A 24,830-nucleotide genomic window follows, 5' to 3' on the forward strand; every position below is an offset into this window, starting at 1 on the left:
ATTTGGAGTTTGGCTGTGTCCGAAGACAGTATTTGTTTGCAAAGGTGATGTTCAGAGGTATCTACTGGTTGCAGCACTCACATTGGATTAATTTGTGTGAGGTGATGTGAAGCTCAGACTTCTCACATGCCTCTCTTCTGAGTGTAAAATTTATTTCCAGCTCCTGGGTGTTAAGGAGGGAAAGCACAGAATTCTACCTGTCTTACTTCTGGTCTCATGTTACATTTTAGTCTTTGCTTTTTTTTTTTGGTGTGTGTGTGTGTTCTCATTTGATATTTCTACTGCATTTCTCATTGTTTCATTATTTGACATCCAAGACTGTCTGTTAAAGTTTTGTATGAGACATTATCCTCCCCTAAATGGGTGAGGAGCTGAAGTGAACTGGTTGGGATTTGACCCTTTCAATTGCAGAGTCTAACTTCATGTACAGTTTATATGGGGCAAAAATCATCCCTTTTGATACCACTTTTAGAAAAGATTATAACATTTTAAGCAAATTCTCAGTCTGTACAGCCAGTTTACAGGACTATTTTATAAAGCACTCATTAACATTGCTGAATTTCACTTTAAAAATGTGTATCAGGTTCTGGTGAGTTTTTTATAAAAAAGTAGAAGAGCTCCCTTTAATTTCTTCTGCCACCTATGGTACAGAGACTCTCACTTCTCTGTAGGGCTTGTTTAGTGTTTTGGTACAATAATTTCTTATTTTTTGGCAATGCCTAGAAAACCAAGTTGAGGTTGAAGTCTTATTTTTCTTAAAAATGTGTAAAGTGAGAGATGGCTCCTGTCCTGAATTGATTACAGTCTAAAAAAGAGAAGTCTTAGATACCTGTGTTTGGTCCCACGACAGTGTTTGTGATCTGTTGAGTGCATGGACATCTTGGATATGGAGCAGTGGTATGTTTTACCTTGTTACAGTTCTGCATTCCAACGAGAGCATGCATTCCTATACAACAGCTGCAAAAGCACCCCTTCCCCTTGGTAAATTTTTGTCCTGGAAGAGCCTTTTGGCTCTGAGTAATGACTTTGTGTTCCTCAGTTACTTTTTAGTAGCAGTGAGGAGTTGCTAACACGCTGCCACTATTTATTTTGTAAACAGCGCTCCCGAGTTGGTTACTTTGTGTTCGGAGCTCCCTAGGGAGGCAGGGGTGTCTCTTGCTGTTACAAAATTGCTCCCTTATGTAAGGGCTGCGAGGTGCCCTCTTTGTGCTGGGGCCGCAGCTGTCGGGGTTTGTGATCGCTGCCGGTGCGGGGATGGTGGCAATGTGTGACACAGGCTTCGGATCACGCCTTTGCCTGCGCCTGTCACGGGGGCAAGATAAGGACTTGGCTGTTGGAGCACCGTTTTTGGAAAGCTGTGAGAGATTCAGGTAATGTCGACTGAAATGCGGTGGATGCTAGTGGTGTTTCGCTTGTCTCTGTCTTTTATGCTAAATTAGTTTATATAATTTACTTTTAAAAGTGTAGCTGAGCTGTTAGCACTGTTTAGTTGCTTGTAGCACTCCTGAACGCCCATGTTGGACTATTTTAGGTTGCTGTGTAGCTCAGTGCACCTCAGGATATTTTTGGAATGACATTAAAAATGTAAAGGACTACAAAATACAAAGACTTTGTCCTGTAGGGTGATTTTACCTTCTATTTTGTCTTCTAATGGGAAGAAAATCTGTAATTTTTAATACTTGTGATATAAACAACAAGGTGATGACTGTGTGTAACATTTTCTGTTTAGTATCCCTGTAGTTTTTTATGCCACTTGTTATTCTGAAGATGCATACAAAGACTTTGAATCCCACTGTCTCTTTTCTGTTTCCTATCTAATGATGTTGCTGTTGCTAAGTTCATGTATAGACATACATATAATGGCAATATTTTTGTTCTGTGTGCTATGGTGACATGTAGAAAGCCCATAAGTTATTTTCACCTTCGAACAGGATAATGGGTGCTGGTATTGTAGTAGTAAAGTTAAACATTAAACCTTTGTGCCTTTTGTGGTGTGAAGTCAAGAGAGTAAGGTGCATCATCTCAAACAAGAGAAGGCTGTTCCATACAGCCTCTCTTGATCCTGAAGTTTTGAGAGAAAATCTGCCTAAGACTTTGCACTGTAAAGGTGATTTGATATTCAGAATATATTTTATTTTGATTGTCCTTTCTTTTTTTTTTGTTTTTCATTTTATTGTTTGGTCCCACTATGGAGAGATACTCTTTTAGTCATTACCTTATTTAATTACATCCCTATTGGATCTTTAAACATCTGTAGATTATTAACTATATGCTACCTGTAACCATCCTGGCAAAAATCAGTCAAATTTCCATGTAAGAGAGGACATTTAAAAATCATATCAAAGTATCAAAAATAATCAAAACACTGTGTGAGATTTTTGTTTTGTTTTGTTTTTTCGGTGAACTCAGTGTTCTTTCTGATTGTAAAATATGAAGAATTGGAGACTATTGGTTGTCTGCAGACAGCTGAAAATTGTATTGTCCTCTGTCCCACTTATCCTACTAGTTTTTCATCCAGCATACTCCTGTTCATATAGGCATGTATTCTTTCTGTTCAGCATGTTATTTGTAGATCCTGCCCCCTTATTCTCATGCACAGCTTTTACTATTAGTTTCCTTCCCTTCCAAACCAGTTAATTCAAACAAGATTAGATCATATTGGTGCAATTTTTCTTCTCTTTCAGGAATTTGTTTCTATCTTTCCTTTCAATCCTTTATAAGTCTACCAAACCTGATTTTGATTCTAACAACAAAATTTCATAAAATAGATCTAAAATGAATCAAAACTTTGGTTTGGTTTTTTTAATCTGTTTTTTTCCTCTGTGGGAATATAAGAGTTGAACAAGTTTGCTGTGTCTTGTACTTTTATGCCTTGAATGCTTATGTGTGTTCATGTCTCTACTATCAATAGAAGTAAATTGTAGCATAATACATGTCATTTATTTATTTAAAATGAAGCTTATGTGTGAAAGAAGAAATAAAGTAATTATATTGAGACAGACTTGTGTTTCTCTGTCCTAGGGTTTGTGGCATAGTATGGATTTGACATCATCACAGCATAACCATCTACAAAATCAAGGGGTTAGAGAACTCAAAAGACAAGAGGGTAAAATGTTTTTTATTTCACTATGTTTCCTTGTTGCACTTAAGAATATTATTAAGTAAAAGGAACAAAGTGTCTTGCTGACAATGAGCTATGTTCTAATTAATTTTTTTCTGAAGAACTGTGTTTATGGCATTTGTACAGAAAATTGCAACAGATAGCACTGCTGTAGTATGCTAGCAATCCATGAGGTATTTCAAGTGTGTTATACCTGCATGCTCTTGTCCTGGCAGCTTCCTGCTGGTGCCTGGCATCTGTCCTCCAGTTACTTGCCTGTGTCTGGTTCCAAGGAATGAAGCTGTGACTTTGATCAAGCTTTTCAGGCAGGTTTGTTTACAGGCTGTCAGTTAGGAGAATTGGTTATTACAAGCCTGATTTCTGTCTAGACAGCCTCAGACCCTACCTTCAAATACCTTCAGGGGCTGTTGGCAATGTTACCTCTTAAATATTTTCATGGCTGCAGATCTTTGAGGATTCTAAATCTTCATAAATTATCCCTAGTTTTTTTAGTGGTTACCAGGATTAGACAAGGTATTAAGACAAATGCATATGTTTTGCAATGGGATATAGTTATGTTCTACAGCTGAGTGTGAAAGGAGGACATTTGAATAATTATTTTATTTTTCATAATATTTTTGTGTAAAATCTCAGCTGAGTTGTGGTCTGTGTAGAGCCAGGTAGTTCTCTTCCATGTCTATAAACATTAATCTAAGAGAATGAGGAGACTGAAATTGGATATCTTTACAGACTTTGCCACCCTAAATTCTGCACCAGGTTCTGGAGATGTAAGGATATTGAACCTGATGCGCAGAGATTTGCCTGCTCGATTACTTTGAGCCTGTGCCTTCCTTGTTCTCATCCTTTTTCTCTACTGCTTTCCTCATTCCTATTCCATTATTTCACCTGCCCAGTCTCAATATCTGTTTCTCAGGGTTCTTATTCCAGTTTGGTTTCTTTGCATGTTTCAGTCATAGGATCATAGACTCACAAAATGGTTTGAGTGGGAAAGGACCTTAAAGACCATCTAGTTATAAACCCCCTGCCATGAGCAGGGACACTTTCCACTTTCCAATCCCCAGGGATTGGGCATCCATAATTTCTCCAGGCAACCTCTTCCAGTGTTGCACCACCCTCACAGTCTCAGCTCTTTATACTTGGTGCCTTCCCCTTTGCTTATTAATTTACCTGTAACACATTCTCCAGTTTAAAACTCCTTATTTTTGTTCATGATTCCCATTGCCACTAGTTCTCAGTTTACAGATCAGTCCCCACCTGATCATTCCTTTTGTGGCTTTAAACAATCAGTTCGCCACACCTGCATTGTTAGATGTCTCTCTTTCCTCCCATAATTTCTTGTATTAGCTTTAACTCTCCTTGGCTAAATGTTTCTGAGACCAGATGCTACCACTCCTGTCTTAATTTCTTAGGAAACTAAATTACTTTACCCTAGTTGCATTATGTAAATTCACCCCAGAATAATTTTATCTCTTAGACAAAAGAACAAGTTTGCCAGGTGTGCTTGTCCTTGACAGTCCATCGTCTCACTGCACTCGGTCATGGCTCAGTTTTTAATCTATAAATATGTGAGAAAATGCTGACCTAGTAACCTTCTCGTAAATCCTGACATTTTAGAAGGGACACACTCCTTCTACTTGCCCTGCCTGACAGATGTCCCAGTTGATGGCAATTCCTGCCATCATTTCAAGCATCTTGGTGGAGTCCAGAGCGGTGCCTTAAATGGGACATACTTGGAACGGAGCCAAGTGAAAAGCATCCTAACCCTGTAATTTACAATTTAAGATAATTCAGCTGGGAGGAGGTAGTGGTGGAGCACCTCATTCATATTTCCTGGGTTACTTCTAGAGATACTTCTCTCTCATTCTCTTCTGCACTGATGCTTTTTCACTGACTTCAAAGACTTTGTTATAAAATGTGAAATACATCCTGGGGCCTGAGTATGGACCCCAAGTCTGCCTCTTCACAACTGAGTGCCTGATTTGTAGTTGGACTTTTCCTTGCTTTTATCCTTCTAGAATGATTCTTGCAATCCTGGTTTCCTGCTGGCTCTTCTTATTAATTTAACCCTTCCCTGTTGCCTTTCTCTCCCCTCAGTAAGTAGACAACTTAAGACATTGCTAAACTCATATGAAAACTTCTTGTGTATGGACAGAACAGAAGTTGGAGGCAACACTCAAATAATCAAAGCATATATGACCTTTGTGGGGAAATCAGTAACTTATTCTTTCCTCTCAGCCATGCGCCCATCTTTCCTATTTTCATTTCTTTAGTCTTTGCAGTAGCTGTATTTTGACAATAAATAATATATCTCAACTTCCACATAAGAAAAGTGGTATGACTGCATGGGTTGGTGTTCAGGTCCTTTATGCAAAGGAATATTTTAGAAATCAAGAATTATTGGTAGCTGAATACTGACAGCGTTTTTAAGGTCACTTCCTATCTGTCAGGAAGTTAGCTGCCTTTTATAATGTATATTAGACCATCTAATTTAATAACAGAGTCTGCTTTGCAGTCAAAGGGACATAATTTAGTTATTTTTAGAAAGTAAATAGCTTCTGAGCCTAGACTTGGAGATGTTTTCAATGACAGACAAACATGATGAAGTAACAAGGGAAGTACTTGGCAAACTAGAATTCATTATGTGTTCATGAGATAAAATGACTACAGTATTTCTATTTTCAGCCATTTAATGGTTTTTAGATGACCTGTGACTTGGATAGGGCTGGGATATCAGTGTTGTAAATTTGAAACTGAAAACACAGCTCTCAAACCTGGGTAAATACATTGACTGGATACTGTGAGCAAACGCTTCTCTTGTTCTTGTGTCCTCATGCTCTGGGCTAAGTGCATCTTGTCTTTTGGCTGAGAAGGGTCTGCCTGTGGGTTGCAGTTTTGTATTTCTGCATTTCAAAGTATAAAGTTTCAAGCATTTTTTTACCCCAATGTGGTATCTCAGATTAATCTATATAATACATGCCTTCACTGCCATCACTTCAGCAGACAGGGCTTGTAATAAGTGTAGTGGAATGTCTACTTATGGGATGATATTCCTTTTTGTAGGCAGGGATGAAGTAAGGAAAAATTAACTGTGCAGTTTAGACATACTGGAATGGTACTTTGCTTTATATTCTTAGAAAGTTGTAGTTTACATCTGACTCCTGTGAAGTCAAGAGCACGATTAGCTTTCCCTCCTAACACCTTCCTGTGAGAGCCCTTACGCTGAAATGGAATAAAATAGAAATAAGTGGAATGAAATAAAGATACTAAAGTGATGCTGCCTGAAATTTAGGGACTACATTGTGATTCAGGATTGTGTATGTTTCCATGGAGCTATCTGCAGTGCTGGTAGGACAAGGACTCTGAGCCTGACATGACAGTAACTCAGTAAAACTTCTGAAACTCCAAAGTCCCTTACTATTGTGCCCTTTATGTAGTTTTAGGAAAATTTGGTGTGAGACATTGGAAATCCCCATATGGATTTATTGGGATACCTTCGGATAACTTCTATCAGTGGAGAAATCTCACTCTTCTCCAGTCATGTCTTACAGTCACAGAACTAGTTGCAGGTTTGTTCCCTTACTGATCTTTTTGTAGGTATCCTCTTGACTTTGGGATATATAGATAGTGACAATATATTTTTAGTATAAACAATATGTATTATACATATTATTTCCACATTGTATAGATAAAATGCACCTTTAAATATTTAGTTTGGATGACTCCACTCCTGTGTGTCCAGAGTGAGGGGTGATCTGAAGAATCCTGGATGTTATGAATTCTTGGAATCTTTTGGAAACTCTCTAGCATCACTCAATCAGTAATATCAGCACAAGTAGTCCTCCTTTCCAGAGGACTGATTTCTCAATTGCTGACAAGTCATAGAGGAATCATCTTCACAGCTGTTGATGCATGCTATTAAAATATTTGTAAGGACAAGTCTAAAATGTGAACTTTAAATCTAAACTCTACAGGTGAGAGTATACTCCTTCTGAAGATGGGAGAACAGGTTGCTGTAGGGCTGAGCTTTGTCAGGTCAAGTTCATGCTGAAGTCTTGGGTTTCATTCCTTTTGCCAGTTGGAGAAAATCCATCAAAGCAGGCGAGAAGCAGATGACTGGATCTTATTTCCTTGTGACATTGGCCTGTGGCACCATTTGACCTCCTGGGATTAGGCAGAGTCAGGCCAACACTCGAAAGAGACTAATATATTTTTCTCTTCCCTGTAGGCTGTTCCCATGAATCAATGGGTGAAAATAATTTTTTTTTTTTCTGAATGAATCCTTCTTCTAATCTACTAGCAAGCAAAGTATTTGGAGTATGTTTTGTTACTCTGTGTGTTTTTTGTGAATGAGTCTGAAAATGGAAATATTGAGTGCTAGTATACTCTTCACAGCTTTCATGGTGGAAGGATCCTTTTACTTTTTTAGCTATGTTTTATTTCAGGTATCTAGTTTTTATGTGACAAGAAGTGGTGTAAATAGCTGATCATGTATCTTGTTTCTAAACAGGTAATATTTCTACTAATTCTATGCAAAATTGAGCACATAAAGATTGACTTAATTTTATAGAAAAAAGATGCTGCAGTTTGCAATTTTTTCTGTTCTGACCTGGTCTGTTTCCTGTTATTTTCTTTCTACCTTCCCTTCCCTACTTGAAGGACTTCAGCTTTCTTTTAGCAGAACTCACATAATTTTGTTTCTTTAGGTCCTTTTTCTAACACATAGCATTTTAACCTTTCTTTAGCATGACGTATGAATGTGTCAGCAAAATCCTCTGGTTCCCTACACAGGATTTTACAGCTTGACACACATTTCTCTAACTGCCACTGGCTTCACAAATTCATTTTTCCACATGATAAGTATATCTGTTTGGAAAACTTTGTTTGTATTTCAGTTGCTTTGCCTTTGAAAATGATATTTAGGCTATTTTAAATAGTAGATTCAGTGCAAGATGCATCAAGAGTACATGAGGTTTTCCCTCAGTCCTGATATTAATGAAAAGTCAAGGGAGCTCATGGAACATGCTCCAAAGATGTTAGACTTATATAATAAGCATTGCTTTATCTAAAATATTCCAAAGAACACTGTAAGTAATTAACCTATTGGGCAAAAAGTCTTAAGAGACTTGAAGATATTCTTGAAGGATTTGGGGCACTATAGAGGTAACTTTTTGTACACAAGTTCAAGACAAAGGAGATCTCTCTGTTTCAGTAAGAAAAATAATCTCAGTTTCTATATGTTCTATATGTTACCTTGAGTGGATGAAACTGCCTCATCTTTCTATAAATAAGGTTCTGGCACTAGAAACTCCAGTGGTTTCTGTGTTTGCTCATGCAAACAGATGAATAGGCTGAAGAAAATAGTTCTGTGCGTATACCACTTCCACACTTCTTCACATCAAAGAAGAGGGGTGAGAGCAAGCCTATCTTGTCAAACACAACCTGTGTGTTTGTCTTCTTCTGGATCTGTGAAGAACAGAGGAGCCAATCCTGGCAGACTTTTCAGTTCTGATGGTTCAGTATCTGTGCTCCAGTAGTATTGCTGGAAATGCCCATTATGCCCTTCCATTCTTACAAGAATTGATAGCCAGGTCAGTCAAGCCTCCTCTTCTCTTATCCTACTCTATTCTACTGATGGGTAATCTCTTTTTGTTTAAAATGTCATTAGAGTCCGTTCATTGATTCATAAATTCAGGGCTTTTTTTTTCTGAACAAGAGAATATTCACTAACACAAAGGTAAACACTTCCAGGAGAATAACTCCCTTTCAGCTTTTTACACCTGTTATCAAGGAACTAGTTTGATCAAAGTACCAGCAAAATTTCCTTAATGTTTTCAGATATTAAAAGAGTTCATCTCACTTGGATTTTACTTACTCTTGCAACAATTTTTGTGTCACTTGAAAGATTTCCCACTAGTTCTTAATTTTTCTATTCTCAGTGCTTTGAGGGCAGTAACAGAAAAAATAACTTATTTGCTTTTGTGCACTCTCACAAGAAATTGTTCTGAAAGATAAGAAGCAGCAGAGGAGTGTTTCTTGCTGTTCAAAGGGAAACTTGTACAAAATAAGTGAATCTGACTAAAACTCTGCACTTCTTATTTGTCAGCACTCTTTCTGTCAGGATCATTAATGTCCTGGTTGTGATAAAGTTTCTCCTTTGGGCCTTGTCTAACATGATAACTCTGATGAGACAAATATTATTTTTGATTCTCCAAAATAGTTTTCTTAAAGAAAAAAAAAAAAACGTGTAAAGTTCTCCAGATAAGCCACCTGGAAGATTACCAAAAGGATGAGATGGGCAAAAAATTCAAGCGGTGTTATTGATCAGCAGATTCGGGATTCTTCTTTCAGGGGTACAGACAATGCTCAGGAAGAGAGCAGTGGCTTACAAACTCTGTTAGTGTAGGTGCTATGCAAACCTGAAGTAGGAAGTTTGCTGATCCTGTAGGGAATAGGTGGGAAATGTTTATTGAGTGCTAGAGGGGCAGCTGTAACACTGCTAAAATTTTATAAATCATCTCATAGGAGCTTTATAAGTTAAGACCTAATAAGTTACCAGCTTCTCAACAAAATTGGATCCAAAACAGATGTCAAGGAAGGAAAATCAAGAAAAATGGTTGTAATTGAAAGGTAGTAGAAAGAGTATCTTTTACTTCCACAGCAAGGAATGATCACAGAACAAGATCAGACTGCTCTAAGCAATGGGAGAAGATTAAAAGCAGGCTATATCTGGCATGCTTGGAAACAGGATGATCTATTAAATACACTTATGATATGTGTAATAAGACAGCTTTTTATTATTTCTTTCATAAGAGAAGATTAATTTTGCCCTGAAGCAACATTTCCCTGGCACTTAGCTCATGTTTGTCAAGAGCCCCCTCATTACAGGCACAGTGATGCATGTGTTTTCTCCCAGATTAACATCAGAGGCTCGAAGAGGCTGACACATACTGCTTGTTTTCCAACATCTTAAAATACCATAGTTTCAATGTTGGGCATTTTATTTTGAAAATTTATGAAAATTTATGAAAACATTTTTTTCCTAGCAGTATATGCATGATACAGTTTTTAATTTTGCTGTATCCTGTGATTAGGGTTCTCCCCTGCAATAGATTCTATGAGTACTGTGGTTGGTTAGTCAGCTTTTATTGGGTTTTTGTGTCTTAATGTCAACATAAATTCAAATATTTTTGGTTTTTCTTCCTTGTTTGATGCTATTCTCTATTTTCCTGTGATGCTGAAATTCGAGTTACAGGCTTAAAGCACTGGCTAATAAGCTTGAGCAACTTCATGATGTATTTTTCTGTGGTATAATCTTTTTCTTTGTTTACCCCTGCTTTTATTCCTTGGAACAAGGAAGGGAGACTTTGTCCATAATTATCATAATAAAAATACTGAGGCATATGGCAATATAAATGACAACACTTGGGGGTCTTTATGTCCTTTGTGACCACAATGATTCAAGGGGGAAGAAAATGTGAAGAATCTTCAGTAGAGCAAAGTCTTTTATGTTGATGACAGCATAAATGGTTTCATTTTCCAGAGCCAGCAGATCCCAAAGTTAATATCTGTGATTTTGATGGGAGCTGCAGGCCTGATACAGAAACTCTGCTTTGGACAAGGTGGTAACTGAGTTATCTAATCTCAAGCATGCTTTCTTGGTGTAGCTTGTAAACATGTTTTTCTTTCACTGGTTTGCTAACAGACCATAGTTGGCTATGAAAGTAAAATTCCCATGAAAACTTGGAAGGAATCTAGGCTTTGCTAAGAAAATGCTCTAGACAGTTTCACTTAAATATTGTTTTCTGACATTGTGGTGCAGTTTTGTGTGATGATGGCAAAACTGAAACTAGCTTGGTATTCCTCTAAAAAGAAATTAATCCTCTTCTGTTAGAACAGTTATCCAGGATTTTGTTATCTATCATAAATATTCTTTGCTTAGCAACAAGGATGGCATTCAGGCTATCAAGCCAAGTGGAAAGAATCCCTCTGACAGGGCGCTGTTGGGTGGGTGGATAAACTTTCCTGACAACACGAGTGCTTTCACTCCTGTCTGTCATCATTTGTGTTGCTAGGGTCTGTTTCACAAGTTTTGTGGCAGACTTATAAATGATATTCTGGCTCCTTTTGTTTACTGTCAGAAAGAACCAGAATATGGGGAAAGTGAACAATAAAAGGATATGGAGAATAATGAAAAATCCAGGTGCATAAGGCTGTGACCGTCTTTACTAGGGCAGCTGTTCTTGAAAGAAAAAAGTTTAAAAATTTCGTTTGGGTTGCTGAAATGGAAAACAATGTATGCTAACATTCCCCTTCTTTACTTTGTATGAACTTGGCTGCTTCAGTGAGACATGAAAGAAGTTATTTAGTCACACACTGAAAATTTCAATTAGAAAATTCAGAAGAATAGCTGTGTACCATGCTAACCATTAATGGTGAAATGTATTTTATTCATGGATGTAATTTATATTCTTGCTTCCCAATCAGCTTTTTAACATGAATTGATAGTTTTATTATCTGTCCTCTCAGCCTCTTTGACCTTTTATACTTTTGCTTCCAGGGGAAAAAGAAGATGAACAGATAGTTGCAGAAATCATGTTGAGGCGTTTCTTTCCTGACCATATAGCTTATAAGACCTGGGAAGGCTTTCACTTTGCTGGCCATGAGATAAGAATTACAGAAGCCACTGATTGCTACGGGGCAGTTGTCTGGCCATCGGTACAATATTTTTGTAGTATAGTTATTTTTCATTTTTGGAGCCATCTATCATTTTAAGATTTGTTTTGTATAATAAATATACTTTTTTACATGCTATAAACCCAAGGAAATAATTCTGTGTTTCTCTGTCTCTGTTCTGCAAATCCCAAACCTGAAATTAACCTGGTTTTTTTTGTGGATTTATGTTTCTCAAAGCTTACTTGGTATTTCTTGTGCATGCCCTAATCACCCAAGGTGTATGATCCTGTGTCCCCTCCTCGCTTGCCAGTAGCTTTTAATCCAATTAGCCAATTACAAGCATATTTTGAAAGAAATATGGCAGTTTTATGATGATTGCATTTCTGTACATTTTATAAATACAGATGGCTGTGTAGCAGGCAGATCCAGGTTGCAGAAACAACTGTGATGCAAGCTCACAAGGTGTTATCACTCATAGAAGCTATTCAACCTTCTCATGTAAGGAACAAATTTACCTTGTTAATACATAGACATGGGAAAATGTTCAGCTGCAGCATTCAGTTTCTTAAACAGCTGGAAATCTACTTGGAGAGAACCATTGTCCTTGGCTCTTGATATAAGAACCATCAACACATTCGCCATACAAGTATTCTTCTTCAGGTTTTGAATATGTGCAATGCAGCAAACTTACTGTTTTGAAGTAATTAAGACTGAGATAAATCTCCAGGGAGGTGCCATGATGCATGATGAGATTTGTGTCCCTAAAGGAGAGACCCAGGATGCTCCATTTCCTTCCCAACAGCCTCAGCCTCCTAGGATCATGCTGTTTTTTAGAAGTATGACCATAGTTCAGCTGAGGATAGTTGTCCTACTCTTCTGCTTTGAAGTTCAAATGATATTCCTGGTTTTAGGAGACCTGGACCAGTCATCTGTACTATATGTTTTGGTGACCTCTGTGTACGTCTTCATGGAAAGTTTGGCTGACTACCAATTATTTGCACAAAATCATGGACTTTACTGAAAAACTTTTTTTTTTCCTGGAAAAAAAAATGTTTTTCAGTGAAGTCCGTGATTTGGACTTTAATGAAAAACATATTGGCTTAGCCAATTTTGTTGTGGAAGGAAGACAATCCTTTGATCTCTGTCTCTTGATGTTGTCCCTTCCACTTCCATCTAGCGGTACTTGAAATCTTCTGAAAAATGGCAGCCAAATTTTTCAAGAGTGCAGAAACTTCAAGGAAAGTAAAGTTTCTGCATGTTTCATGGAAAGGAATGCAGATTTCAAAGTTTCCCTGATTTAACCTTCAGAAACTTTGATTATGCCAGCCAGTTTCTACAATAGAATATGGCAAAACCCTGATGGAAGGAAATATAGGAATTAATGTAACTAGGAGGAAATCCTAATGTAATGTCAAATATCAGATCCAGTCTTTAGGAACCTGACTTTAATTATTCCTGGTTCTCACAGACTGATTCTATATCGGTGCTGTTGATTAAATTATATATATAAGTTTGGATTACCTTTTATTCTGTGCTCTGAATTAAGAGGTAGGAAAAAACCCCTTTGTTTTACTTTCCAGCACGTTAACACTGGGCCAGCAGTCCTCCTGCTCCTTTCCTTCTCATTCATTATTACTTAAAAGCAAAATTAATTTTGCTGTGCCAGAGCAGGCTGCTAATGATTGCCTTTCCAAATGGTGATCTGTATTCTGAGAGGATATAGCAATCATCTCATTTGTCAATGGAGATTGTACATCTATCAAAGTCTGGTAAAGATATGGATATAAATATGGAAACTATCTTTATGAGAGAAATAAAATTAGCAATTTCTATTTCACCAGTGAACTAAAATGCACTGGTCAGTGTGAGATAGGGCAGAAAAGCTGAAGAAGATTTTTTTAATCACTTTAACTGATCAGTTAATCACTTTATATATACATGTGTAAGGAGTCTGTTGTAGATGCTCTTTGTGTCTGTATTTACTATGAAAGTTTGCTAAGCTTAACCAGATAAGCGAATAGAATAGAATAGAATAGAATAGAATAGAATACAAACTGCAAACAAACTGAGCCAAAAGAAAAGGGGGTAAATCTATTTGTCTCTTTTGAAACTTAACGATTAATTATTGCCAGAAATAATTGACTATTGGAAGAACTTAACAAGGAGGAAATTTTTGTGGAGGAAATATTTTATCTCAACCAGAAGTAAGTCCAGTTATAAGCAGGAATTGGTGACCAGAATTTTACAACTCATGTCATGTGTTGTGACAGATTATCTAATTGTAGTTGCTCCTTCTGTCTGTAATAGTTCACAGACTTATTTTGTAGCATTTATTTTGTGACCTATAGAGCCCAAAGATCATCGTGAGCTGTGGTCCTTTAGGGATAGTGCTTGAATGAATGTTGCTCATTTGAACAGATAACAAAGTTTTTGCATGCTTTTAAATGACAATTCATATTTAGTAAAGGGATTTAGTTCATTATTTTGTTCAGTATGTTCATGGATTTCCTCCCCTACAGGCTCTTGTTCTGTGTTATTTTTTGGAAACTCATTCTAAACAATGCAATTTGGTTGACAAAAATGTGATTGAAATTGGAGCTGGAACTGGCTTGGTCTCCATAGTAGCCAGTTTACTGGGTGAGTATGTGATATCTTTCTTAAGCTCTTGGAAACACCTCTCAGATGAATAATGGAGGACAAATGATGTGGCTTGGTTCTTCTAAGAGACTGTTGTTTGAAAGTTTCCAAGAGCAAGAAATAGTAAATTCTAAAAGGCTTGTTTGGAAACATGCTTTGGTGTTTGTTTTTTTTTCTTCTGGGAGTGTATTGATAAAATAAAGGAGGTCACAGTAGATATGTTGTCATTAACCATGCTAAACTGGGGATCAAATTAAAAATTAGTGGCTTTGCAGGGTATCAGTGGCAAGTAGACTGAGCCAGATGTAAGTAAGACCAGTGCATCCCCTTCCTTTGACCAAAGAGCTCTTGGATGCCAGGTCACCTTCCATCCAATTCTATCCGTTTGTGTTTCAGTATTTTCCTTCAGCAACTTGATCTCTCTGCTACAGACATTGTTGTGTTTTCTGTCATGGCACCCTATTCATCTCCAAGAGTAATCCAGGTCAGTAGGTTCTGCATTTTAACAGAATTTTAGCTTTTGGTAGTCTGAGAAAGCTTTTTCTTGTATGAGAAGGGAAGATCTTGAGGTAATGCTTAAATTTCATGCTGACTTCTTGGACTCAGTAATGGGTATTCATCAATCCCTGGTCAGCCACTGTACTTTTAACCAATGTGATGATATCAAGATACAGTAAGTATCTGATTTCTCCCCATCAGCTGCATTTAGATGGCAATCTGTAGAGTAGAACTACAAGGAAGAAAATATTTACTTTAAGCACAATATTTAAGAGTTATTGGGAGCATCTGCATTTTTTTATTGCCCTCAGTGAGAGTTACCTCATAAAACCAGTTCTTTGTGCAGTGGTTTTTGTGAATGGGCTTTTACTCAAGTGTTGTTGTATATTCAAATATTGTATTTGTTTTCTCTGTGTCACAGGTGCCTTTGTAACTGCCACAGATTTGCCAGAACTACTGGGAAACCTTGAGTACAACATTCTCCAAAATACAAAGCAGAAATGCAAACACCAGCCTTGTGTCAAGGAGTTGTCCTGGGGAATTGATCTGGAAAAGAACTTTCCTCGGTCTTCCTGTCACTTTGACTACATTATGGCTGCTGATGTAGTTTACTACCATCCATTCCTGGATGAGCTCCTCCTAACTTTTGATCACTTGTGCAAGAATGATACTGTTATTCTGTGGGCCATGAAGTTTAGGCTGGAGAATGAGAACAGATTTGTGGACAGATTTCAGACGCTGTTTGACTTAGAGATGATTTCTAACTTTCCCAGTTTGAACATAGCCTTATATAAAGCAATGAGGAAAGACAGGATGAAAGCCAGACCTTCCAAACTGAAGGTCTGAAAGAGAGATATAGGGAGGTGGCTGTTGCAGCTGTTCTCTCTTTAATAATTTCCATTTTAGTAGCTGCTGACACTTACGTGAATGACATTTCTAGAGATAGGTAAAACAAATCATCAAATTCCTAGTGCATTCCTATAAATTCCTAAATTCAATTTGCCAATAGTGATATACACAGAAGAGATATATCTGTGACATTGTCTTGACTTTTATGTGCTAAGCTGACAACTCTAATAACTTTTACAAGTCTTACCATGATTGTTATGGGTCATATAATGAATATTTCCAGAAATTTTCAATTACAGCTTTGAACAGCCTCTTATAAATTTGAACAATTATTTAAAACTTTAGACTATAAATCTTTGTATTTAAAAGTTTTGGTGTTAAATCTGATATTTCCCCATTTTCACTATCATTTTAATCCTTCCTTTGAATGCTCTTAAATAGGACATTAAATTAGCTGAAAAAACCTCACCACCTGGAAAGCACACTTTTGTGATAAAGGGATAGAATACATTAATTACTCTTAATGTAATGATTATGCTTTCATTTTTAAATTTAAATTTAGGGATTCTGCAACACACAGAACACATGAGGAGAGGGATTTAAATGTTTTGTTGCTTGAACAAAGGTCTTGTATTAGAAGCGTACAACCACCAGCTGCCCTTTACAAAGACTTTTAATTCTTGGCCTGGAGCTCTGCTCCTCCAAAAATAGACAGTTATCTGAACCTGAGGGAGCAACAATGGAAAAAGGACAGTGGCCATCAGGAAAGAGCTTTGCACTGCTGGCTGCTGGCGCCTGGAGGCAGAAAACTCAACCAGATTGTCATGTGTGGCTGAGGTATGGATAGACTTAGAGGTTTGTTTGTATTTTTAGTATGGGCAAACACAATACTTTCCTCCTAGCCACTCAGTACTGCATGCTCCTGTTTTCAGCGGCCTATCCAAGACTTTTCTTTTGGGTAGATTAATAAAGTTTTTCTTTCCACACATCATATTTTTCTGATTCTGTTTGTAATTGATTTTGAGGCCTTCAAGTCTGTTTCAGGCTAGAGAAGAGAGCTTTATCACCTCTACTGTAGCAGACAACTGCCCTAGTAATGTGGAGGCTCTGGGACTGACAGGATTTATCTTTTAACTCCTATTTGTATTCTCTCAAGGAGTTTTGTTTGGTTGGTTGGTTGTTTTTTTTTTTTGGCTGACTTCCTGAACATACTATTGTTTTTACCTTTGATTATGGCAGATGCATTGTCGGATTTTGGGGCTGTTTAGATGGTCTGGGAAAAGCCCAAGATGGCCTTGGGTCGCCCGCGTTCCAAAGGACGAGAAGAAACTTCAGATTTTTTCTCGGTCTCGGTGTTTATTAATTGCTTATCTAAAAGATTTTCTCTTGGCCTGACAGAGTTCTGCTCAGCAGTCAGCCATGGGCACACACTGAGAGCCCCTGGGGCGGCCACCTATCTTTATACCCGGAGTTACGTATACAATATTTATCATTTTTCTCCAATACCCTCTACCCTTATTAACCAGTGCACTTTTAGTAAAGACCAATCCCAAAGTGCCAACATCACCACAGAAAATGGAGGCCTAGAGGAAGAAGAAGGAGGAGAAGGGCACGCTCCAATTCCTCCATCTTACTTCTCTAGACCCCCCTGTACAGAAATTTTAAACCCTGTATCTCACACTCCAATTAACTTATCCCTTCACCATTCACCCCGGTGAAATCCTCCTGTCCTCATACTGATGTCATCTCCCATGTGGGATCAAAGTCCAGCCACCAGACATTTCTGGCAACATTCCAGGACTCCCGAGCCCCCCAGGGGTGGTCTCGTTCACCCTGCACCCCAGTTCTGAGAGACTGAGATCCCACAATGCATGTTACTTATTTACTCTGGCAAAAGTCCGGGGTAGAACTATGGTAAATGTGATGTGGAATGTACATTTTGTCCCAGCTGAACATTGGTGCCCGGTGTTAGAGGTGAAGTGTTGCAGAGAGGAGAGGCTGATCTGCCAAACTTTTCCAGGGGGAGCTGGATATCCTAGGGCATCCTTGGTGAAACACAAAGAGTGATCCTAGGATAAAATTAAAGCAAAGAGTAGCATGTCTTAGCCCAGAAGCAAAATGAAAAGAAAGGAAGTTAAGTCTATTTTTTTACCTCTCCTGCTGAGAAATCACATGCGAGATTTTGGCATGGAGGTTATTAGACAAAAATCTTATCATTAAATATCATCAGTAAATTTCCTGTGACAAAGTTTGTAGAGGTAGAATCCTTTATTGGATCAATCAGTTTAGCTAGAAAATTAGACTCTATACCAGCTGACAGGGAGTATTACCCCTCCTTACAGAAGTTATTGTGCCTATGTCCTTAGATAATTACAGCTGTAGAAAAACAGACTGCAGAATGGAAATATTTGGAAATAATTTTCTTTCTACATTGTGTAATAGAAATAGTTTAGTGTAAGCAAATAAAGAAACAAACAGGGATCTCTGCCATTGCTTGATTTCCTCTTCCTGCTTCCTTCCTCTTAACTTGCTTGCAATCATTGAATATTCTGCAATTGTAACCACAATCCTTGTATCCAAAAGGGCATCTCAGTCTAGAAAAGTTTCATGGATAAATGGATTGTCACTATAATTAGTGAAATGACCTTGAGAACTCCAAAATGACAAAGGTGAAAGAGGAAGACTGCAGCAAAGCCGTTGAGTGTGATCACTTTTAAATAGCTGTCCTGCTGACCAGGCCTCCTGTTTGTGCCACAGACTGACCCTGCTGAGCTCCTGCTGGATTCTGCAGGAGATGTGTTTGTCAAATGGAGTCAGGACTCAGCACTTCAGGCCCAACATTTTGCTAATATGTACTGGAATGTAACATCAGCTCTCTTTCTCACAAGTCTGCCTAGCACTGCTGTGTGAAACTTCCTGGGAAATCTCTATTGTACAGCACCTTTTGTCCTCTGGTGTGACGGGCGAGTTATTAGCCATGACCAGTGGAGGGTGAGCTTGTACTTGGCATTTGCCTATGCAGTTTATTTCTGCTCTCTGAGAATAAGTCTCACATAAATGTCAAGTATTGCTGACCCCTCAAGTCAGTCATAATTTTAATAACCACTTATTCTTTGTTCTAATAGCGCAGATAAAGGATCAGACTGTCATTCAGTGCATTATATTGCTAATACAGATGGCATTTGTAGCTGCAGTTTCTGAAAGGCAGGGGGCAAGAAGGTCAGTTAAATTTGTGGGTGAAAGAACTCCACTTTTAAAGAATGCCACAGGATCTTCCTATTCTGGTAGGCTTTTACAGTCTCTTATAGGGTGTTATGATAATCAAACTAATTTAAGAAATAAATTTGGATGTATAGGTATAGGTTCAATTCATTCCATGGGGTTTATGTATTTCAACCTAAGAGCAGCAGTATATTTAAGTAACTTGATGGTATTTGCAAAATTTTCCACAAACAATATGTTTTTCAAGCACATCTATATTTTCAGGAAGTGTTCTTTTTTAATAAAGTGTATGTAGAATTATTACAGTGATTTACTTTGCTGCTTATTTTATGTTTTCATCAAGGTGTTTTACAAATCTTTGCCTTTTCCCTCTCAGAATTAAAGAAACAAACATTCCCAACATTGCAGAGTTTCCATATGGTCATATTTTGGTTTTGTCTCTCTCTTGCTGAATTTCAGTTTTGCAGCTCTGAGTTATTTGGTTTTGTTTGCATTATTACACCCACCCACTTGGACTTTTACATCTTATAACAACTGTAAGAAAAAGCTGTAGCTGCTGAAAATTTAGGAAAAAAAAAACCTCAAATGGCAGTACAGATCTACCGTGCAAACCTAATTTTCATTTAGAAATACAACTGCTAAAAGTACCCAAATAACTACCCCTGGCCCAAATGGTAGTTGAATGATGCACAACTCGTATTGGTCATTATACAATAACTAGTCAGTGGTAGGTGAGTAAAAAAGACCAAAGAACACCAGGTGTGTCCTCCTGAATGGATCTTCATTTCCAGTCACATTGAGTCAGGTGACTCAGTCATCTGAAGAAATAGTACATATACCAAACAACCCAGGACCTTGAAACCTAAATGGATTTGGAAGTCACCAATTTAGAAGTCACCAATTCAGCCAACACCTTTTGAACTCTGAGGACCTGAAGGGTGCAGGACTTTTCCCTTTTCAGCCACTGCTACTGCACTGGTAACCTTGAGGTGATCTCAAGGTAAGTTCAGTGACAAAGAAAGAAACTGTCAAGATGTCACTGCTCCATGGGTGTAATTAAGAAACTGACATGTTCATTCTTATAATAGGTCTGTGACTTCAGGGAAATGTTGTTGCACAGGTGTAAAGCAAAAAGGAAATTGAGCTAAATGTCAAGGGATTTAAACCTCACTCACAGGCAAAAATCAGTATCATAGTTCTTTCACAGAAAAAATAACATTTCCTGTGCTCCACCTTGTTTGGATTCTTTACATTAAGGAAAAAAAGTAAATTAATTTAATTATTCCATAAAAACAAATACTTCTGAGCCACTCTAGATAAACTATAAACACTCTAAAATTATAAGCACTCAGCAATAGGTCAGAATAAAATAACAAATTTTCCTTTTGCATAGCTAAGCCGTCCAAAGATACAATACACAGATTGTACTGGATTGTCTAGAATTTCAGAATCATTCAGGTTGGATGGCACCTCTGAAGGCTATGTGGTCCTACCTTCTGCTCACATCTGGGCCATATTCAAAGTCTGAACAGGTTGCTCAGTTTCTCCAGTAGCACATGAAAATCTTGAAGAAAGAAGATTCCACAACACACCTGAGCAGCCTGTTAATTTCTTCCCCTCCACCTCACAAATCCAATTGGAATTTCTCTTGCTGCAACTGGGCGTCTGCCTATTGTCATTTTGCAATGCACCTGTGGCTTCATCTTCTCTATAACCCTCTTGTTATGTAGCAGAAGGCAGCTATGGGATGCACCACTCAGCTGCAGAAACCTGGTGCTCTCAGCCTTTTGTTCCCTCCTGCCCCTTACCCCTTTCACTCCTCCTCTGTATTCTCTTTAGTTTGTAAATATTCCTATTACTAGTGGCCCCACAAGCTGGCACAGTCCTGCAGACAGGGCACCATTATGCCACGTGGAAGGGTCAGGATCACTTTGAATGCTCTGCTGGCCACACTCTTGCCAGTGCAGTTAACTTGCATCACCTGCAAGGCTGCAGCACTGTCTTTGTCCTGCTCCATCAGGACATCCAGTTCCTCTCCTGTAAATGCAGTCTCTAGTTTGTCAGCTCATGAGCTGGCACGAGTTAAAGCCTGTGCTTTTGCCTTCTGCTACTCTGTTGGACCTTATGTGGATTTTAATGGTCTATTCCTTCCATCTGCCAAAGTCCCTCTGAGCAGCAGCTTTGCCCTTCCCCTGTTTGGTGTTGTGGCAACATCTAATTTCAGTTTATATAGTCTATTGTCCATGTCACTGATGGAAATTAATGCCATCAGTCCCTGCCATGATCCCAACCTGCATCACTCCTACAGACTGCTTGCTTGGGCATTTTTATTCCCTAGCTTTGATTTTAAAGGTCCATTCAGATTTTAACCACTCATCCATCTGCATCTCTACAACTGAGCTACAAAGCCTCTATGAAAAAAAATGGAAAAAATGGAAAAATGTGATAAAGAGATGGAAGAAAAAGCACTGTGCTCTGCTTTTGCACAGGAAAAGTCATAGAGAGCAGCTAGTTTGTTCAGATCCTTAGCAAATTTGTATTGGTTGTTTGCAAACATATGTGCTTGGAAATGTCTTCCAGGAGTGTTTAGTGCATAGTCTGCCTGGAGATGGGATAATGCAGACTGGACTGTGGTCTTCTTGAGCCTTCCTCTATTTATTTTTGAATATGTACTAATATTTGATTTTGTTCTCAGAGACTGGGAGCTGCCTCTGTCACCTTTCAGAGCTGATAGCACTCTTACAGTGACCTCAGCCAGCTTCCTGGGCATCCTCAAGACACTGCCTTGTTCCACGGATTTCTGTGTGCTCAGAGGGATTAAATGGAGCCCAGCTTGGTTGTTCCTACACCTACTGCTTTCACCAAATTGCGTCACTAAACAGGAAGATACAGAAATCTTGAGAGCTGGCCTTGCCAGTAAAGACCAAAGAATGGATTAGCTCAGCCTCTGTCACATCCTTTTTTATGCTCTAACCCACTCTGCAGTAAAGTCACATTTTCAGTTGTCTTCCTTCTGTTGTTCCTGTGTAAAATCCTTCACATCCATATCTTCTCATCCAGCCTCAGCTTTCCCAACTCCTGCACTGCCTGTTTGAGCAATGGCTCTTATTCCTCCTTGGTAGCCTATCCATGTTTCCACTTTTTGGGTATTTTTTTCTTTTTTCAATTTTAGCTCAATCAGAATATATTCCTTTTCATATACTATTTTTTGCAGAGTTTTCTTGGTTTTCCACATGATATGATAGACCAAACATCATTGAAGAAGTTGCTCCTGAATATTAGTTAACTTCTTGATATTTTTGCTCTTCAGGGTTGTCTGCAAAGAGACGTCATCTACTCATTTCTTGAAGCCTTTTCTTGGGAAATTGAATTATTTAGAATATCTTTTAATGTCATAGAATCTAAGTATTTATTCTGCTACTTGCCTTCTTCTTCTCTTTTCTCAGACCCTACAACCCCCATTTCAGGTTGCTGCAGTCAATGCAGCCGCAGGCTCTACTATTTATGAGATCATTATTTATGGTAGAATATCCAGCAGAGCACTTTCCCTGTCTGGCCAGTCCAGCATCTGCTTCCAAAAAAATTGATTTTTGACCTCAAAGCACTCCAGAAACCTCTTGAGTTGCTTGAAGTGTTGCAAGTTACTTTTCCAAGATACCTCAAGGAGGATTAAAGTCCTTGTGAGAGCCAGGGGACACGATCCTGATGTTTTCTCAGACTGTTTAAAGAAGGCTTGCCCACCACCTTTTCTCTATGGGATGGTCTACAGCAGATGTCTGTGTTGGTTTTCTCTCTGATCTTACACATAAAGCTTTTGGCTCACTCATTGTCTAATCCATAGCAGGGTATGATTTATTTGAATCTCTTCTCATAGAGTGCAAATCCACTCCTGTTTTTGTCCTCTTTTCCTGTCCCTCTTAAAGACCTGTGGATCTCAGCACAGCAGTTGTGCCATTTACCTGAAATAGAAGACCCTAAAGCACACCAATGTGACTATGACTACCTCTGAGGAAGAAAGGTAATTGGAAATCAAGAGAGAAGTAAATCAGGATTACTTAAGTGAGTAATCCTTAGAGGCTATCCAGGAATTGAGTCCAAATGGATTGAAATCCTGGATGCTTATGTCCTAGAAGGTCCATAATTGGATGAATTTTCTAGAGAAATTAATTGATTTTTAGAGATTATTAGCCCCTAATATGAGATGATTACTTTATTGGATTACCCAGATTATACATTATCAGATGATTATTATAACAAATCAGCTATAGGCCATCTGTCCTCCTCCATGTTATTGACCCTACTCACATTCTTCAAGCTTGAAAGCAGTTCATGTAAACAGAAAATGTTGTTGCTCATGGGATGCCTGTGATTATTGCACCCCTGTGTGCAGCAGTGACTGTGGCACTCCAAGGGGCTCAGCCTTGGCAGCAGAGTAGAAAAGTCATTAAATTTTGGCTGTGCTCCTGCCAACAGTCAAGCAGCACTGAATCAGCTGGTAAAAGTGTATGAACACTCTGGGTGACTATGCAGATTTCTTGATGGTTGAAATCATCTTTGTTCACACCTAATGTCTGGGGACCTCTGTGAGCGTTCTGTCTGCCAGAATGGGTGGAACCCACTACTCCAAGAGAGGTGCCTCACTGACTTTGGCTCTGATGAAACATTGGACCCAGAATCTTCAGCTTTTGAAATTTAGAAGGTTTTCCTAGAAGCACAAAAACCAAATAACTTCGGGCAAAATGTGTTTGGTGAAACTGATGTGTGCTGTTAAACTCGCTGTTTTATACTGTAAATGAGCTTTGTCAGTGGAGTCCCAGCAAATTCTAATCAGGAAAATGCAGTGGGAAAAAAATATAATTAAACAAGCTGTGCAAAAGGTTGCAGAGATAAGAAATCGTATGCAAATTGTTGCTGAGCTATGTAAAATAGCTTAGCTTGTACAAAATTTGTTTGCAGTCTAGTGCCCAATTTTCAGTAACCTCCTAGCAGATAGTCCATATAGTAGCCTTAAGGAACTGAATAATAGGAAAAAATATTAGAAGACAAATTGTCTGGCACAGCCTGTGAAGAGGAATCTGCCTTTTATTTAGTACATAAGAATAACCACTTGTAATCTCAGCACTAACCAGAGGTTGTGAGAGCTGTGGGAAAAAAAGATGTCAGAGTACAGAAAGAGGAGGAAAGAATAGATCTGAGATTCTTTTTCATGTGTGTGGCCTCATCCATTTTTTTCTGTCTCATAGAAGTTTGATATAAAATGTATGTTCAATTTAAAGAGTTACTGGGAAACTCCTTGCTGTGTCTTCCCACCTGAAAGGGCTTTGTCATTTGTCATGCAGGGCTAAGCTTAGCCTTGGTCTCTGGTGTGTGATCCCATAACTCCTACCTTCCTGGATGCCGAGCAGTCCAGATGCAGAACCAAAGCAGAGATTGTTCCCATCTAGGTCCATGATGAGAAAAAACCTTGAACTTCAGTCTTTATCTTCTTGAATTAGTGCCATAACCACTAGACAAATGCATGAAATCCCTCACCACTACTTCCCAGTCTGGATCAAGAGGCACCTGCTCTTTCTTTTAGTGGGAGAAGGGGATGCATAATTTAAGCAAACTAGATCATTACCCCGGTGTTTCAATTCTGTGTAATATAAATGGAGAGATGGAGACACTGATGACAAGTGAATTTGAAGACTTGTCAGACCTCTTGAGACATTGCTTCTCTGCTAATTGTCTAAGCAGTATCAAAAATAATACTGAAGGGACTGGATATATCCTTGCAGTCTCAAACACCTAATATTTCACTGACATAATGTTGAAGACAAGCATGCAAATT

At 38.4% G+C, this 24,830-nt stretch overlaps 1 protein-coding gene across 1 annotated transcript; it reads left to right on the plus strand.

The window, feature by feature from the left end:
• Nucleotides 1–1,033: 1,033 nt before the first annotated feature.
• Nucleotides 1,034–16,347, plus strand: LOC128934630 (protein-lysine methyltransferase METTL21E-like). The gene is made up of 5 exons (XM_054272368.1): nucleotides 1,034–1,370; nucleotides 3,022–3,106; nucleotides 11,679–11,836; nucleotides 14,314–14,431; nucleotides 15,351–16,347. The coding sequence occupies exons 2-5, from the start codon at nucleotides 3,037–3,039 to the stop codon at nucleotides 15,773–15,775; spliced, it is 771 nt and encodes a 256-aa protein (XP_054128343.1). The 5' UTR covers nucleotides 1,034–1,370; nucleotides 3,022–3,036; the 3' UTR covers nucleotides 15,776–16,347.
• The last annotated feature ends 8,483 nt before the right edge of the window (nucleotides 16,348–24,830 follow it).

Source organism: Melozone crissalis, unplaced genomic scaffold (genome assembly GCF_028551555.1).
Source record: "Melozone crissalis strain CALT ecotype California unplaced genomic scaffold, PUWL_Pcris_2 ptg000013l_1, whole genome shotgun sequence".
NCBI classification, from domain to species: domain Eukaryota; kingdom Metazoa; phylum Chordata; class Aves; order Passeriformes; family Passerellidae; genus Melozone; species Melozone crissalis.